At 42.2% G+C, this 19,354-nt stretch overlaps 1 protein-coding gene across 2 annotated transcripts in view; it reads left to right on the forward strand.

Moving 5' to 3' along the window:
* The window catches only part of ttv (exostosin glycosyltransferase 1 ttv), a 355,264-nt gene that overhangs the window by 69,766 nt on the left and 266,144 nt on the right, over nucleotides 1-19,354 (forward strand). The window contains exon 1 of one of the 2 annotated variants that reach the window (XM_071684916.1): nucleotides 3,277-4,670. The exons of the other annotated variant lie outside the window; for it this stretch is intronic. Within the exon in view, the coding sequence (XP_071541017.1) occupies nucleotides 3,772-4,670 (899 nt within the window). The 5' untranslated portion in view covers nucleotides 3,277-3,771. Of the gene's footprint in view, nucleotides 1-3,276; nucleotides 4,671-19,354 lie in introns of those variants that run through there. 2 annotated transcript variants of the gene reach the window in all.

The following is a 19,354-nucleotide window of genomic DNA, read 5'->3' on the forward strand; positions in this document are numbered from 1 at the left end:
GCATCCCTCTCCCCCTCCTCCGTCCTAGCATCTCCTCCAGTACCGGCTACGACCGGAACAGGTGTGTGGTGTAGTCTGCAGATGTTGCAAGGATCAAGTGTTGGTCAGTGAACCCCCGGAGGATCTCGCGGAGGTTCGGGTGAATCACTATTAATAGACCTTGAGGAAGACACAGGACACCATCCCCCGGGGATCAAGTTCATGCTGGAGGTCGTGAGGAACAGAGTAATTAGCCAGTCTCAGAGGCAGAACCTAAGGAAGATACCCTAAAGAATTGATTATCTCGTAATTAAGCCTCTTAACGCAGAGGAAAGCCTTTACTTGAAAGACATAAGCTGTATCACATCAGATTACACCAAAATTTATAAGATTTCGTAAGAAAATTATACATTATGGCATCCAGATGTATGAATTCGTGATGTAGAATGTCTGTGAAATCAGTTACTACAGGCCTTGAGGTAAATGATTACATGATCAAACATTCGATTACCCAAGAAGCGTGTTTCAAATATGGGAACATCAGGAATGAAGATGTTTAAAAAATATTAGAATGGATTACATCAGACGGAACTGTGCACGGGACCAACTCCTCCAAAGACTTGGGTAGAAGTTTTAAGATAGGCCAACTTGGTGATGTTTTGTGTCCAGCAGGAAACGTTTACGCTTGTTAAGATGTGGGTTAGGTTAGAACGCCGAGGAGGGCGTACCGAGTACGCCCTTGAGAGTACGACAGGTATGTGACCCCATACCCAAAGGTCGCACCGTCGTGATGAAGGATCGCTCCGTCGTAGTCTTCCGTCGTACCATCGTGCATAGTGGTCATGCCGTCGTACTTAAGGATCGCAGCGTCGTTTCCTGCGTGGGTTCGTGCCGCGAGTGTGAAATGTCACTTCTCGGCGTAGCTGTGTCAGTTGATGAATGGGAGAGTACAGTCTCGCTGAGGAACTTCACACTCCAAAGGAGTGTATAGTTTCCCAGCTTCTGATTGTAGCGCATCTGCAGAACCGGAGGAACCCTACATAATAGGTCCCAAGTTTATATAAATGGAATAATGATCATAGTCGAATGATAAATGATATACAGAAGTTTCTGAGTACCAGAGAGCATCGACCCTTTGATGTCCTTCAGGGCTGGGCATATGGCACAGTTCACATTAACCCAGAGAGAAGTCGGTGCTTGGGAGGAGCCGGGAATGTGGCTGACCAGAGGTGAGGTCATTGTCGAACTGTATCCTGGTGATGTGACGGGGCTGAGGGAGGTCTTCACAGCCTGGGTAGTGGTGGTGAGATGGCCTGCATCCTTAAGGGTGGTGATAGTAGGATGTCCTGTGTGTTACCAATCCTTCTTGGGGTCTGTTGTGGTGAGGTGTGGATTATACACAGGTGTCTTGCATCCTATCGTCCCCCTAGATTACGGCCGTTTAATAGAAAACGTGAGGCTCTTTTTCTATTCTACCATGATTAAATATTAATTCATTGTCCATATTTTCACTAAATAGCTTGTTAGATTTATTTATTATATGTATATTCTGAGAAATAATGTAATTCACATATTTTTTCCCTTTATTTTTTTTTTATATTTTAGTATATTGCCTAAAATAAACCACAGAAACATTGTATTGCTGATGCCCAACACACGTTACAATTTTTTGAGTCTCGTAATGGTTTACACAGATGTAAGTGACTGGTTTTACTCGGTCCAAAAGGCTCCATTTTTTTTCTGTTTCAGACTGATTTGTCAACTCGCATTGCGGTGTCACTGTTTGAGTTGCAGGATCGAGACGGGTTCTCGCGAATAAAACCCGTGTTGCTACAAGTGTTAACATAATTTTTTTGCCGTGGACGTTTATATATATATATATATATATATATATATATATATATATACACACACACACTGAGAATGAGAGAGAGAGAGAGAGAGAGAGAGAGAGAGAGAGAGAGAGAGAGAGAGAGAGAGAGAGAGAGAGAGAGAGAGCGCTTCTGTGTCAGATTTTTCGATAGATTAAATCTCAGATGAGATTATTATATGTAAAATGTTTGGGTGCAAGTTTGCTGCTGGGTATTGGTCAGCCGTGTGTATTCTTGTCCGCGGGGTGTATGTTTAGGGAACAAACACCCCCCCCCCCCCAGACCTACATAATAATATCCCTTCCAAAACGCATGGCTCTAAGTGCTTGCTCCATCCCATGGTAATGGGATTGTAGCTAAAAGATAACAGATAAGGATAGTGAGATAGTTCGAGTGTTTTGACGAAGTCTATGTGTGTGTGTGTGTGTTTAGTCATCTTCATATAGGGTCCATTAATTGTTTGGGGCTTATATTCATTTATGCATAACAGATTCATGATATAAATTCAACAGAAAATATATTGCTTTGATCATCCTACATTATTTAAAAAGTTTTGGTGAAACTGAAGTACGCTAGCGGGATGGTGGGGTCCAGAAAACTCATCATGGCTTTCATGTGAATTTAGCCCTTCTGAGTGACCAGGGTTTAGCACTCTGATGCTTGGTAGCGCTCCTAACCGGAAGTCGTGGAGATATCTTATCTAAGTTCCTCACTAATTCGTTTTTCATTAGTTTTCGGCGTGTTCTGAGGTCTTCGGCTTGTGATGGACGTGAGAAAACCCCTGGACTCTGTTTCTCAGAATTGTTGCTGTTACTGTGTAAAGCAGCGTCAAGTTGATTGTACAAGGAGGAGAGGGTAGGACAGTGAGAGGGATGGATAGATGTAGTGGGAGAATTGATTTGGGATAGGGATGAGCAGATGTAAGACGGATGAGTGACGGGATCGAATGCCATGTAAGCATTTTGTGCATTGTGTTTGATTACACGTAAGATGGAACGTATGGCGCCCGCGGTAATCATTATAATTTGAATCTGATTTGTGGAGGCATCTCACAGGGCCAGATTTGGAGCAGAAATCATTTTGGTAATAGTCTCAATTATTTTCTGGAAAATTGGACACCTACATTGATCATTTTGATCAGTTAGAAGAGGATAATCATAGAGTAGTTTAATGTCAAAGGAGATGAGGTGATGTGGGGTAGAAAAAGATCATTAGTATTATTATTACTACAGTTACTAGTATTAGGAAATATAAAGATTAAGTAGAGATGATAGTGAAGAGTTAGGATAACAGAATGGGATAGGAGGCAAAGATTAAGAGAGGATGAGAGGCAACGCCGGTGTATTTAAAGTTGGCGCGGTGGTGACGTCGGCCGTAGTTTAGTGAGAGACTCGCCAGGGGGCACCTGACGCGACCTGAAGACATCAGTGATGTGTTTACAAGCAGTCGAACAGGGTGCGGGGAAGCAGCTGGTCTGTTTTCTCACTGTTGTGAATCACTGTGAATAGAATCGTGTGATTTGTGTGTGCAGGCAGTGTCGTCATGCTTACGTGTATTCGTGGATACGTGCAGTGATCGTCGTCGTACTGTAGAATGGCTAGGAAACGCTTGAAAAGTGACGTCTGTCAGAACCCAAACATAACATGAGGCGGTGTGGCGGCTCGTCAGCTGTGTTTTGGGGCAGCATATCACGACGCTGTGTCAAGGAGTGTGTTGTGATTTCAAACGTCAGAATGGGTGGGTAACAGGAAAATGTGATGTGCCATAGAATATGTGGTCGAAAGGGGTGTGAGGCCATACCAGGAACAGTGCACAGAAGACTGCCACACATTCTCCGGTGCTTGAAAGCTGTACATTAACAACAAGCCATGTTGCTAGTTTAAGGCAGCCCTACAGGCGCAGCCGAGTAAGAACAGTGAAAATGCAGGCCAAGAAACGTTATTTACTGCTATTTAGCTGCTGTGCTTTTCTCTCCTTTGGCTACTTCGGTTACCGTCATTTTAAAAGTCACAGACAAAATAAGTGGTATCAGCACTTGTCACACTATTCTGAAGACTTAGATTTAGTTCACGATGAGGATATATCTCCAAGCCCAAGATTTAGAAACAGGAGAACTACTGGAGACCATGACAACACTGTTACATTCAAAGGTTGCACTATGGAGTCCTGTTTTGATTTCACACTTTGTGAGAAAGACTTTAAGGTGTATGTGTATCCTATTGATGATAATGCATCTCCAAGCAGCAGCTACATGAAAGTACTCAATATAATACAGGATTCAAATTACTACACGTCAGACCCTAGTCAAGCATGTATATTTGTTCTGAGTCTAGACACTTTGGATCGGGACACATTAAGTAAAGAATATGTACGGAATATGCCACATAGGATTCAGCGTTTGCCATTATGGAACAATGGACAGAACCACATAATATTCAATCTTTACTCTGGCACCTTCCCTGAGTACACTGAAGATTTAGGCTTTGATGTTGGTAAGGCTATATTAGCCAAAGCCAGTATTTCTCATGAAAACTTTCGAATGGGATTTGACATTTCGCTTCCACTGTTTCACAAGACTCACCCTGAACGTGGTGGAGACGATGGCTATTTGGAATCCAACAAGTTCCCAGGGACCAAGAAATACCTGTTATCCTTTAAGGGCAAGCGATATGTGTACGGTATTGGTAGTGAAACACGTAACAGCCTTTACCATTTACATAATGAACGTGATATTGTCCTTTTGACAACTTGTAAACATGGAGACAGCTGGAAAGAGTATAAGGACGAAAGATGTGACCACGACAATGCAGAATATGACAGGTAAGTTTTTGGCAAGATAATGCTTTTAGATAGTTTTTCAAATCATTTTGAGTTAATGTTCCCATGAGCAAATCTGTACCAGGTAATTGGTTTCTAGTTGTTTATTACTCTTGGATGAAGTTATTAAAGTAATATGATGATTAATCATCCCTGCCTTTTTTTAAGGCTGCTTATCCTTTTTTTTTTTTTTTGTAATACTGTGAAGAGAATACAGTGGCCGAATTTGAATTAAGGATATTAATGATTCGGTAATACAATGGATTTAGGATATTAATGATCCGGTAATACAATGAATTTAGGATATTAATGATCCAGTAATCCAGTCAATGTTGCTGTGAGTGGTTGAATATGTACAGGATTCTCAGAACCAAGGATTTTTCCACAGTTTAGATTGGTACTAGGTAACCTATGGTAGAAATGGCTTTTGGAGCGTGTTGAAACAAGAATATCTCTGATTTTGTTTTACAGCGGGCATAATGTGTTACTCTCGATAGTAAATCAGAATTTTTAGAGCAGGATTATAAGTTGATTTTGGGGAGGGCTATGAATATCATGGGAAATATGTGGTCAGTATAAAATTAGGAGAAACCTTCCCATGAATTACCACAAGGCAGGATTACCTTACCTTATGTAATTGAGGTTTATGTGAATTTTCATTATTATTGTTGAATTGTGCACTGGACAAGTGTTTACAAACTTTATCAGATCAGTTAGGCTATCAGGGCTATGTGATTGACACTGCAGCTTATAGCAGGTAAGTATATTGGTGATATTGATGTCTACTTCTTTCAGCCACGTGGTAAGAAGGTGCGATGTAACTCATTTGTTTCAACACACACGGACCCATACATCATAAAAATGCCCCAGCAAAGGGATTAGACGAGACTAAAACAATCACGTATTTTTCAGATGACATTGAAAGTATGGTAAATCTCAGCTGCAAAGAATGTGGTGGAGGTTATTGTAAGTTTTATTGATTTCTGGAAATATTTTGCGTACTTTTACTTGGTTTAATCCCAGATTTTACCTGATCTTCATTGCCCTCCCTACTCTCAACTTGTATTGTAAAGTAAGAATAACCATTAAAATCACACTTTGTTGGTCTTGCATTTTTCACACAGTACACTTTCAACTCATAAAGATAAGTGATATTCTGAAGTTGTTTTCAGTGTGCTTCTAAATGAGTTTATCTGACTCATCAGTGCACAAAATAGCACAAATATTATTTTTTATCTCAACAGTACTTTTGAGTCAGATGAAGGTGGTAACCTTCAGAATCTTATTCCTGGTACAGCTCGGAATGGGTCCAAGCTTCAGAGTTGGGATGTTGGTCAGCCATTAAATTAGAATCCGTGACCTGCAGGCCCATGAAGCCACCATAGTCCCACTGGTTAGGTACACTGTGTAGGCACTTATCCAGAGGCCTTCTAGAATTTTTCCTCGTGTATCCCATTGGTGTCTGAGGTCTCCAAGCAATATGTAGAACAGTCTTGAGCCCCATATGTTCAAGATATTTCTCTTTGTGTGTATTGCTCCATCAAATTTTAGGGGTAATATTTTTGAGTATTTCATGCCTGTTATGCCAATAGGGAATAATATTTGAGTGTATGTTTGGGATCATGCTTCTCTTGACTGTGTTCCAGAGAGTATAGCCTTAGTGATTCAGTTGATGCTAGTGATTCATCTTATCTGCAACAGTAGGCCATGAAGGATCTTGGAATGTTTTTTGACAGTAATTTTTCACACCATGTGACATGAAATCAGTATGCTGTGGAGTTCTGTTTGTGAGAGTACAAGGGCTGTGAAGAGTATCACCACTGTTTTATTGTCTCTTTCCTTGAAGGTCTACAAGATCCATCCTACCATCTTTCTTAAAGAGACTACTGTTGCCTTGTTTTGTGCATTAGTTTTCTCATTTACCTATATGGATAACAACATATATACTAGATGTTCTTTTTTGTGCCAGTTTGTAAAAGTTAACAATGCACATTTTATATACCAGTACAGTGTTTGGTATCTGAGTGCAGTATTTACTAAGTTTCTGTTACTTCCTTGACCTGTTTGATGCCATAGACCACATGCCTGTGCCACAATATGGCTAATCAGGCTCGCTTTCTAGGTGCTTATTCATTATGTGGCTGCATTTCTGAATAGGTTGGCCCAAAATGTTTCTTTTGTAGGCATTGAGCTGAACATTGTTGGGCTGTGGATGTTTATTTTGATTTTTAGAAATTATTTATTGACGTTTGGCTTTCTCCACAGCTTAGATTAGAGGCCAATAGCTTTTAGGGACTTATGCTCATTCAGGGTATTTGTGGTTGCAGCTTACAGGGTTACATACCCAGTGCTAACTTAGAGAGAGAGTGTGTGTGTGTGTGAGCAAATGAGGTCATTTCTTTATTATCCCAGCATTACCTCCTTGATGAAGAAAATGTTGAATATGCATGAAATAAATATCTTGGGATGGGAGAAAAAGTACAGTTCACTTATCTTCTGCATGCCATAGAAGACAACTTAGACGTGGGAGCAGGGAGCTGGAAATCGACCCGTATCTACAAAGTGTACCAGATCAGCCGGCTTATATGAGCTTGAGAGCTGTGGCTTCTAACAGCTTGGTTGACCAATGACCCAATACAGAAGCCTGGGCTAAGCCCAAACCATGGGGGTTAAGATCCCCTCAGACTCCACAGGTGTATCTTTGAGGTACTTTCTAAAAGAAGGAACTGAGCAGGGAACCAGTCGGGGATATTTTCCTTTAAGGCTGTTATTTTCTCCTGATGCTGCCTTGCTCATGCAGGAAATACCGAACATCTATGAAAGAAATATATATATATATATATATATATATATATATATATATATATATATATATATATTTTTTTTTTTTTTTTTTTTTTTTTTTTTTATACTTTGTCGCTGTCTCCCGCGTTTGCGAGGTAGCGCAAGGAAACAGACGAAAGAAATGGCCCAACCCCCCCCCCCCCATACACATGTACATACACACGTCCACACACGCAAATATACATACCTACACAGCTTTCCATGGTTTACCCCAGACGCTTCACATGCCTTGCTTCAATCCACTGACAGCACGTCAACCCCTGTATACCACATGACTCCAATTCACTCTATTTCTTGCCCTCCTTTCACCCTCCTGCATGTTCAGGCCCCGATCACACAAAATCTTTTTCACTCCATCTTTCCACCTCCAATTTGGTCTCCCTCTTCTCCTCGTTCCCTCCACCTCCGACACATATATCCTCTTGGTCAATCTCTCCTCACTCATTCTCTCCATGTGCCCAAACCATTTCAAAACACCCTCTTCTGCTCTCTCAACCACGCTCTTTTTATTTCCACACATCTCTCTTACCCTTACGTTACTTACTCGATCAAACCACCTCACACCACACATTGTCCTCAAACATCTCATTTCCAGCACATCCATCCTCCTGCGCACATCTCTATCCATAGCCCACGCCTCGCAACCATACAACATTGTTGGAACCACTATTCCCTCAAACATACCCATTTTTGCTTTCCGAGATAATGTTCTCGACTTCCACACATTTTTCAAGGCTCCCAAAATTTTCGCCCCCTCCCCCACCCTATGATCCACTTCCGCTTCCATGGTTCCATCCGCTGACAGATCCACTCCCAGATATCTAAAACACTTCACTTCCTCCAGTTTTTCTCCATTCAAACTCACCTCCCAATATATATATATATATTTGTACGAATCGATTTTTGGGTTCTTGCAGGTTTGAGGCTGTGTTTCATGTGGTTGCAGAGTAAAGTGGGCTCTTTTGGGCCAAATATATCCTTACTGACTGCACATTTCCATTTTTTGATGCCGTACAGCTTCTGCTTACCCTATACAGCCTTCCTTTGTGATGCTGTACAGCTTCTGCTTTCCCTGCCTCATGTCATGAAATGTTTGTCTTTGTGGAACAGTTAAGGAGTAGTGGTCATATCATAAGTGTTAAAGCTGCATCTTAGATGTAAAGGGTCTTGTAATGGTGGAGAGATAGAGGATGCTTGGAATGCTGACGAGTAAGTGTAGCTCGTATGCCTAGGGAATGTATTTTCATAGTAGGGGCATGTCTAGAGAGTGGGGTGGATCAACATACAATATCCTTCATAATTAATGATGATGATTATGCATTTTTTACTTTTTGTAACACTTTTAGTTCCTTGAAAGGAAAGGTAAATGTAAGTCTTTTTTTTTTACAGTGATCTATGCTAGTGATTAATGATCAGCCTTGATAGTTTCTCCACTTTCCCAAAACAATTATATTAGTTTAAGATATCAAACTCTTCTCTACCTACAAAATCTTATTGTTTTATTGAAAAAACTGTTTATTATCATTAACTGTTTTGTGTCCCCCAATATCATAATTTTTTCAATTTGAACCAGTAGCCAAACTTGTAAAAAACATCTATTTGTATTGTATTTATGAAAATTTTACCAAGATCATTGAGTGAGCTTGATATCCAAAGAACTTGAAAACCTTAAGGTTTCAGAACTATATTGTGTTCTTACATATCATTCTTTTTGGAACTTTTCATCATTATCTTAACAATTTCATGGTTGCCAGACCAAATACTAGATGCGTGTCTGGAGTTTCAGATGGGTTATGGGTGGTGGAGAGGAGCTTAAGATTGAATTCTTGGGGCATTTATTTAGGACTCACTGAGTCATTAGTGAGAATGTTTTGTTTTTATTGCAGGAGGGGGGATTTTGGATTATTTATTTTATTTTATTATACTTTGTCGCTGTCTCCCGCGTTTGCGAGGTAGCGCAAGGAAACAGACGAAAGAAATGGCCCAACCCCCCCCCCCCCCCCCCCCATACACATGTATATACATACGTCCACACACGCAAATATACATACCTACACAGCTTTCCATGGTTTACCCCAGACGCTTCACATGCCTTGATTCAATCCACTGACAGCACGTCAACCCCAGTATACCACATCGCTCCAATTCACTCTATTCCTTGCCCTCCTTTCACCCTCCTGCATGTTCAGGCCCCGATCACACAAAATCTTTTTCACTCCATCTTTCCACCTCCAATTTGGTCTCCCTCTTCTCGTTCCCTCCACCTCCGACACATATATCCTCTTGGTCAATCTTTCCTCGCTCATTCTCTCCATGTGCCCAAACCACTTCAAAACACCCTCTTCTGCTCTCTCAACCACGCTCTTTTTATTTCCACACATCTCTCTTACCCTGTGGAAATTTTTGGATTATAAGTTGATAAAATGTGAGTAATGGTTGATTATTTGTTTTTGCGGTTGGTTATGATGTGGATAAAGTGGGAGGGGTCACGTGTTATCGCAAAAAAAATTGGATTCCTAGCATGTTGATGCGAAATTTATTGGAAGTATATAGTTTTTTGCTTTTGTTTTGCAGGCATTGAATGTTTGTGGTTGCTGTGCAGCCAGTAATTTGCTTTGAGTGTTCTGTTTTGTGTAGTAAATCAGTATCTATCTGTACCTGGAAAATGATAAAAGGCAAGATTCCCAACTGACCCTTAGAAATGATTTCTTGTTACGACACGACAGACATGGAAGACTAATTGTTATTAAGATGCTGCCTCTAAAATCAAAAGGGAGAATGCCTTAAACACCTTAAATATCTGGGGCCTGAGGCTCTTCAACACTTTGCCCTCAATCATCAGAAATGCCATGAGATGCACTGTTTGAGATTGCCTTGGATGAGTTTTTACATATTGTAATAGACCAGCCAGGATCTGGGTGGGGAGAGAGAGAGAGAGAGAGAGAGAGAGAGAGAGAGAGAGAGAGAGAGAGAGAGAGCCTGTGGGCTGTGGCTTCCGACAGTCAGGTTGACCAACGACCCAACCCAGCAGCTTAGGCCCAGCCTAGGATCAGCTTACTCTATCTTTTTGGAGGCAACTGTTGTTTTAAGTTCCCAGAAGGTACTGTCATCAGATATTATCACTCCTTGGACTTTTTTTTATTGTTCTCATGAGATGTGATGATTTTGGAATGATCCAGGTATTCTCTACCATTTTTACATATTTTTCCTCCTTGACAATGGAGTATTGGATGCTTTTCACCATTAGAGAAAAAATATTTTCAGTGGCCCACTGGAAGACTGGGTGTATGTCTATTTGTACCATTGTTTCTGAGTCATTTGAAGATAATTTCCCTTCATATTTTGGTATCACGTGCAAAGATGATGCGAAACTTTGATTTGCATCATTTATGTCAGATATAAGATTGAGAAAGCTGAAATGCAAGTATAGTTCTGGGGAGTGAGTTTTCTGCCGTAGAAGCTTTGAAAATTGCTTTTAAAAACAAAATAATGAAATTCCCTAGTTGAAAATTTTATGTAGTATCAAGTTTTCTGCTTTACCAGTTATTTTGATCTTAATTACTGTACTTCATAAAACTGTAGTCACACTTGTCAATGGCTTTTTTTGAAATCTGAGTGCATTGCATTGCATATTATTTGTAACCCAATTATTTCGGAGAGGTCAAGCGACCAAGAGAGACATGATCTTCCCACCTTGAAACCATGTTGGCTCAGATTGTGTGGGTCATGTGGTTCCATAAAATAAGTTAACACTCTCTCTCTCTCTCTCTCTCTCATTCTCTCTTTTTTATGTTAGAGGCTTTAGTCATTGACAAAAGTCCACATCAAGATAGGACCTTTATGGAAATATAGAGAGGATTATGAAAGGGAAAAGGAAGAGAAAGGAAATTTTTTATGAATTTCAGGGAAAGTGAAAAACCTGGCTTATAAAATGATTCAAATCATAGTTAGACTCTTGAAAATTTTCATGACTTGAGATGTTAGTGCTAATTATCAGTCCTTTTTGGTTGAACTGTTACCTTACTTATGTACCATTTGTATAACGTGATGGTTTCGAAGACGCTCTCTTTCTCTCGACTGTTTACCCCATAGTATTTCTGGTACCCTGAGGAAGCTTGTTAGATAGTCTTGAATATATATGTATTTTTTTATTATGCTTAGTCGCTGTCTCCCGCGTTAGCGATGTAGCGCAAGGAAACAGAGGAGAGAATGGCCCAACCCACCCACATACATATATATATACATAGATACATATGTATATATATATATATCTTTCATACTATTCGCCATTTCCCACATTAGCGAGGTGGTGTTAAGAACAGGGGACTGGGCCGTAGAGGGAATATCCTCACCTGACCCCCTTCTCTGTTCCTTTTGGAAAATTAAAAAAAAAAAAACAAGAGGGAAGGATTTCCAGCCCCCCGCTCCCTTCCCTTTTAGTCGCCCTCTACGACATGCAGGGAATACGTGGGAAGTATTCTTTCTCCCCTATCCCCAGGGATATATATGTGTATATATATATATATATATATTTTTTTTTTTTTTTTTTTATACTTTGTCGCTGTCTCCCGCGTTTGCGAGGTAGCGCAAGGAAACAGACGAAAGAAATGGCCCAACCCCCCCCCCCATACACATGTATATACATACATCCACACACGCAAATATACATACCTACACAGCTTTCCATGGTTTACCCCAGACGCTTCACATGCCTTGATTCAATCCACTGACAGCACGTCAACCCCGGTATACCACATCGCTCCAATTCACTCTATTCCTTGCCCTCCTTTCACCCTCCTGCATGTTCAGGCCCCGATCACACAAAATCTTTTTCACTCCATCTTTCCACCTCCAATTTGGTCTCCCTCTTCTCCTCGTTCCCTCCACCTCCGACACATATATCCTCTTGGTCAATCTTTCCTCACTCATTCTCTCCATGTGCCCAAACCACTTCAAAACACCCTCTTCTGCTCTCTCAACCACGCTCTTTTTATTTCCACACATCTCTCTTACCCTTACGTTACTCACTCGATCAAACCACCTCACACCACACATTGTCCTCAAACATCTCATTTCCAGCACAACTCTATCCATAGCCCACGCCTCGCAACCATACAACATTGTTGGAACCACTATTCCTTCAAACATACCCATTTTTGCTTTCCGAGATAATGTTCTCGACTTCCACACATTCTTCAAGGCCCCCAGAATTTTCGCCCCCTCCCCCACCCTATGATCCACTTCCGCTTCCATGGTTCCATCCGCTGCCAGATCCACTCCCAGATATCTAAAACACTTCACTTCCTCCAGTTTTTCGCCATTCAAACTCACCTCCCAATTGACTTGACCCTCAACCCTACTGTACCTAATAACCTTGCTCTTATTCACATTTACTCTTAACTTTTTTCTTCCACACACTTTACCAAACTCAGTCACCAGCTTCTGCAGTTTCTCACATGAATCAGCCACCAGCGCTGTATCATCAGCGAACAACAACTGACTCACTTCCCAAGCTCTCTCATCCCCAACAGACTTCATACTTGCCCCTCTTTCCAAAACTCTTGCATTTACCTCCCTAACAACCCCATCCATAAACAAATTAAACAACCATGGAGACATCACACACCCCTGCCGCAAACCTACATTCACTGAGAACCAATCACTTTCCTCTCTTCCTACACGTACACATGCCTTACATCCTCGATAAAAACTTTTCACTGCTTCTAACAACTTTCCTCCCACACCATATATTCTTAATACCTTCCACAGAGCATCTCTATCAACTCTATCATATGCCTTCTCCAGATCCATAAATGCTACATACAAATCCATTTGCTTTTCTAAGTATTTCTCACATACATTCTTCAAAGCAAACACCTGATCCACACATCCTCTACCACTTCTGAAACCACACTGCTCTTCCCCAATCTGATGCTCTGTACATGCCTTCACCCTCTCAATCAATACCCTCCCATATAATTTACCAGGAATACTCAACAAACTTATACCTCTGTAATTTGAGCACTCACTCTTATCCCCTTTGCCTTTGTACAATGGCACTATGCACGCATTCCGCCAATCCTCAGGCACCTCACCATGAGTCATACATACATTAAATAACCTTACCAACCAGTCAACAATACAGTCACCCCCTTTTTTAATAAATTCCACTGCAATACCATCCAAACCTGCTGCCTTGCCGGCTTTCATCTTCCGCAAAGCTTTCACTACCTCTTCTCTGTTTACCAAATCATTTTCCCTAACCCTCTCACTTTGCACACCACCTCGACCAAAACACCCTATATCTGCCACTCTATCATCAAACACATTCAACAAACCTTCAAAATACTCACTCCATATATATATATATATATATATATATATATATATATATATATATATATATATATATATATATATATATAGAGGTAGTATTATACAGTCTTCTATGCCTGTTTGCTGATAGGGAATTATTTTTGAGTGTAAGTTTGGAACCTAGCCATAAATGGTTAACACATTTCAGAGGATGACAAACCTCTCCTGTCAGCATTCTAGAGAGTGCTGCCTCAGTGAATTCAGTCAGTCCCAGTAGTTCAGCTCCTTAACTACGTCAGTATGGGCTGTAAAAGATCTTTGCTTTTAAGCTCTGCAGTGTCTTTTGCCTTGTTTGGTGGTGTAACTAAATAATAGAATTGTGTTTGTGAGGGTTCCAGTGCCTTGAATTGCTTCATCGTACAGTCTTTTTGGAAAGGCATGTGCACACGCACCATTAGAGCTAGAAAGGAAGAAATCCAATTTTCTCTGTAGTTTTTGGCCTTTGGTTCCAATTTTTCATTTGGAATATAAGATACGTTGCATATTTATGCATATTGTGTGTATATGCCTCTCATTGTGGCCTGTGTTATTAAACAGCCCCCTCTGTATAACAATATACCTGTCCTTTTATTAAAACCACTCTTGAAAATTGAAAGAATTTTCAGAAAGTTTAAGTAAAGATGCTCTAGAAACCTCTGAATACTTCCTTTTACTTAATGTATACCATTCGGTTTTAGAGGACCAAGCCTTTCTGCGGCCTCAGTGGTGAGTCGGGATATGTGAGGTCATGGCTCACAGGTTTATGTACCCTTTACAACCTAGATGATCAGATATCCACTATAGATATTTGTCTTGTGAGGTTTATATTGTTCTCCATAATTGGTTATTTAATGTTTTTCATGCCAGGATTAGTTGCTCGTCACAGGTTTTTTCAAAGTTTGTGTAGCCTGTGTCACACAGCAGTTCTTTTTCCTTTTGCGGTGCCACCTTTATAGTTTTATTTTAGTGATCAGGTTTCTGAGAGTCATAATCTGTAGATTCTTTGAAATCATGAAGTCTAGTCAGCTCACATCACAGGATGCATCATGGAATTTGCCCGAAAATAATTATGTTAAATGCCAGTACTATTGGTCAGGAGTTCTTATATCTCCTGCTGCAAAGCAGGGGGTTATGTGGATGTGTCCCGTATGGATGTCAGTATTTGGTATCCCCTGACTGATTTATTGGATGTGGACGAAAATATTAGGACACACTACATATGTTTTATACTTGAATTGGGTTTTATCTTAGAAGTCAGGGGTCATGGTCACAGTTTTTTGCTTGGGGTTAAAAATCACAGTGTCTTTTTTCTTTACTGGAATATTATTACAAATGCGTTTGTGTATCTTGGGTGATTGAATGTAGACCAACTCGATCCACATCCAAAGTGAACGTGGTTCGTTTTAAAGGTCAGTGGTCAGGGTCACAGATTTTATACTATGGACTAAATACTTGTCTGCTATAAAAGGGACTTGTGGGATGAAAACTAGACCTGCAGTCACAGGTACTGCATGCAGAGTTGTACATCTTATAAGTTTATAATTGATTTTTGACTTATGTCATTCATGTAACTAGATGTGTCAAAATTGTGTCGTAGAGCAGACGATAAAGTGTATAAGTATTATCCGTTAAAGAAGATGACAGCCATGAGCACTGATAGGTGACATAGGGTCACAGATTAGCCTATGACAGCCATGAGCACTGATAGGTGACATAGGGTCACAGATTAGCCTATCTTTGTACCTTCTCGGTGTTAGCAGGTGCAGCCTCTGTACCCTCCCATCGTTGGCAGGTATAGCCTCTATAACATCCCGGTGTATTGGCAGGTACAGCTTTGTTACTGTCACAGTATTGGCATTTGTAGCCTCTGCAGCGTGTAAGCAATGGCAAGTATAGCCTGTGTACCGTGTCTGTTGGTAGGTACAGTGTCTGTAGAGTGTTAGTGTTGTCAGGTGCAACGTAAGGAGCGCGTTAACACGATGTCGTACAAGAAGAGCACCAGGACTCGGGTGGGCGGGAACTTGACCCGGGTTCCCAACAGACGCTGCAGTATATGTAGCCATAAGCACGTGGGGTGCCCCGCGCCAGCAACCTTGCACCGCCCCAGACAGCCTAGCACCGCCGCACTCCGTCCAACTTATCAACAACCCCCACCACTCCCCCCTCAATTCAGCCTTGCACCGCCCACCGCCGCCCCTGGCATTCCTCACTGGCTCCTTTTAACGCCCAGTACCATCCTTACCCCCGAGAGGGTCCTGTCACCGTTATCTCAAAAGTGTGAGTCACGCTGGAGATCCCTCACTCAGCGCTCGTATGTTTGGCCTGGCCTCCGTCTATGAACTGTTCAGTGTTTTGATGAAATTAGAGTGAAGGCGGTTTGATAAAAAGTCATAGTGCAAAGATTATTATTATTATTATTATTATTATTATTATTATTATTATTATTATTGCTATTATTATTATTATTATTATTATTATTATTATTATTGTTATTAGCGGTGCTTTGAATTACTGCAGTCAGAGGCCGAAAAATATACAGTAGAGATACAGGACATGCAGATATAGCGGCGCTGTAGAAATGGGGACCTTGAGTTTTTGCCAGTTTATTATATAAAACAACATTCCTAACAAATAAAAGCTTCGGTTGCCCCTTCGTAGCTCGTCGTATGTTTGCCAGTTTTACTGTAGGGTGAAATAATTGAGCTCTGAAGACGGTTTTGAGTTTTTAGACGAGTCTCGGCTTGGCTTTTGCCTGTGAGGATGTTTGTTTTGACAGCTTTTGCCACGCGTTTGGTTGACTGCCACGTGTGTTGCTGACTTACGATGTTACTGGTATTTCGTTGTGACTTTTCTTTACGGTGACATTAATCATAAGAAAACACTGGGACGTACAGTACAATAAGGAAATTTAAGGCTTCGGATATGTATGTATGAAGTGTACCAGATAAGCTGGGGTTTGGTGAGACTGCCGGCCTTAGTCACGAACAGCTTGGTCGACCAACAACCCAAGTATATTTGGGCTAACCGTGAGGTATTAGGGTAGAAGACTTCCGGAGACACCGCCTGGTGAAGTGTGTGTGTTGTGATCCGGAGGTGCCTTTATTTCTGTGTGCGCCCGGAATCTTTATGTTGGTAGTGTGGAGTTAGTACGTCTGCGCAGCGTTTACTATGATAGTAGATTAGTAATTACGTACAGTACCTACCCAGGTCGGTACTGACACACTTACGGGTGGCTGATGTGTGGTTCTTGAGACTCAAGAAGTCGGTGGTGACGAGAGGTTTGGAAGGAACCATCAGTACATGTATGTACAGTAGGCAAACACGGCACTTGCTGTTTTACAAGGGATTTATGTTGTGAGGAGGGGGGGCTAAATGCTAGCTTTGCCACCCACACCAGCTGTAGTGAGGGGGATCTGATGCTGGCCTCACCACCCACACCAGCTGCTGTGAGGGTGGTCTGATGTTAGCCTCATCACCCACACCAGCTGCTGTGAGGGGGATCTGATGTTAGCCTCACCAGCTGTAGTGAGGGGGATCTGATGCTGGCCTCACCACCCACACCAGCTGCTGTGAGGGGGATCTGATGTTAGCCTCACCACCCACACCAGCTGCTGTAAGGGGGATCTGATGTTAGCCTCACCACCCACACCAGCTGCTGTGAGGGGGGGATCTGATGTTAGCCTCACCACCCACATCAGCTGCTGTGAGGGGATCTGATGTTATCCTCAACAACCACACCAGCTGCTGTGAGGGGGATCTGGTGTTAGCCTCACCACCCACACCAGCTGCTGTGAGGGGGATCTGGTGTTAGCCTCACCACCCACACCAGCTGCTGTGAGGGGGATCTGGTGCTGGCCTCACCACCCCATATCAGCTGTTATGTCACTGACACACATGATGTACATGACTTGCTCACACGCTGTTTGTCCCTGTCATTCCATGTGTATCTGGAGCAGCAAGTGAGGCTTTGCCTTAACAGTTTTGCTTGAATATCCAAGTCTATATTTTACCCAAGGTACTTAGTGTCATTTCGTTTTGTAACGTCACGAGATCTGCAGTATCAGTAAGGGACTGGACCACATGCAGGACTCGGAGAAGACCCCTGAGGTCTCTGAGCACGACTGCAATGACCCTTGAACACGATGATGCGATCGTTGACCTGTTCGTGAAGGATTAAATCAAAAGGCCACGAGGCCGTCATCCCGTACGATCGTAAGGGTGTTGCTCTAGGGGGGTGGTTTACCACTGTCGCTGCGGCAGAGGCGAAGGGGTTTCATAGATGATGGAGGGGGGGGGGGGGACAGTGTCCCCAGATTAGATTACATCGCACAGCGCTGTGGTCGGCAAAGCCCTAGTCTAGTCCTAGGGATGAAAAGAATCATAATCAAAAGCATTACCCAAGTCTCTCATAACCGCCTGTTAATGTTATCATCTCTTCCACTGTCTGTAATTTTATGATTCAGATAATTGAAGGTCTCCACGAGACTTATAGCCAACTACAGTCGTCGTCAGGCCCATTCGTGTATCGTATCTGGTATTCCATCTCTGTGGAACTGACGGTGGCGGCGTCTGTTGTAAGCGAGTGTGTTTAAAAGACCTGCCGAAGGTCACTTGTTTGCCGCTCTGGTCCTGTGATTACTGTCTGGACCCGGCTCTTGGGTTGGAAGCCAAGTTCCAAGGCATCTCCGGGCTCGTGGACCATGAGGTGGGAGATACGCGAGGGAGAAAAGAGAATAAGAGACACACAGAAAGAAATAATATGGGGAAAATTCTGGTATTGATGGGGAAGTATAGAAAACTGGATGTACCTCGTGGAGGGGGTATTGTGGTGGTACGTGGCAGGGAAGGTAAGGCAGGCGGCCCAAACCAGCGTTCAGTAGAAAGTTGTCTGGCCAGACGGTATGTAACGGGATCGGTGGAGTGGGTGAAAGGAAGAGGAGTTAGTCAGAAGAGAGGAAGGATAGGTAACAGGAGACGTGATGGTCCATGACAAGGTTATCTGCTGGAATACAAGATCTGTAATTCTGGTCTTGATTCGTGAGAGAGAGAGACAGGATGATAAAGTAGACAGATGGGGAGAGGAGTACAGGTGAGTCTCGATGAATGAGGGTGGGGGTGAGGAAGGAAACAGTTGGGTGGAGCGGGAGTGGTTGAGGCGAAAAGGGGTGAGTATGGGGTTATAACGGTGAAGGGGAGAAGAGGGAAGGGGCGTGGGGTGGGGTGCTTGATGAGGCTGGAGTGTGGGAGGTGAGATTTAGTTCGCTGGTTTGATTATGTTATTTACCAGCCCCAGTGTTATGGCTTAGGCAAGACAGTACAACTGCCCGACACTTTTAAGAGTCATTAAGAGGTATATGTAGGTGTAGTTGAACGTGAGGGAAGTTACGGAGGCGGGCTGAGGCTCCCATGTGTTCGGTACTTGGTCACTTAGATACCAGCTGGTCCTCTGCCCTCGTATATGGTCAGGGCTAAGGGCGCTAATGGATTCA

The sequence above is a fragment of the Panulirus ornatus genome, chromosome 39 (genome assembly GCF_036320965.1).
Source record: "Panulirus ornatus isolate Po-2019 chromosome 39, ASM3632096v1, whole genome shotgun sequence".
NCBI lineage: Eukaryota > Metazoa > Arthropoda > Malacostraca > Decapoda > Palinuridae > Panulirus > Panulirus ornatus.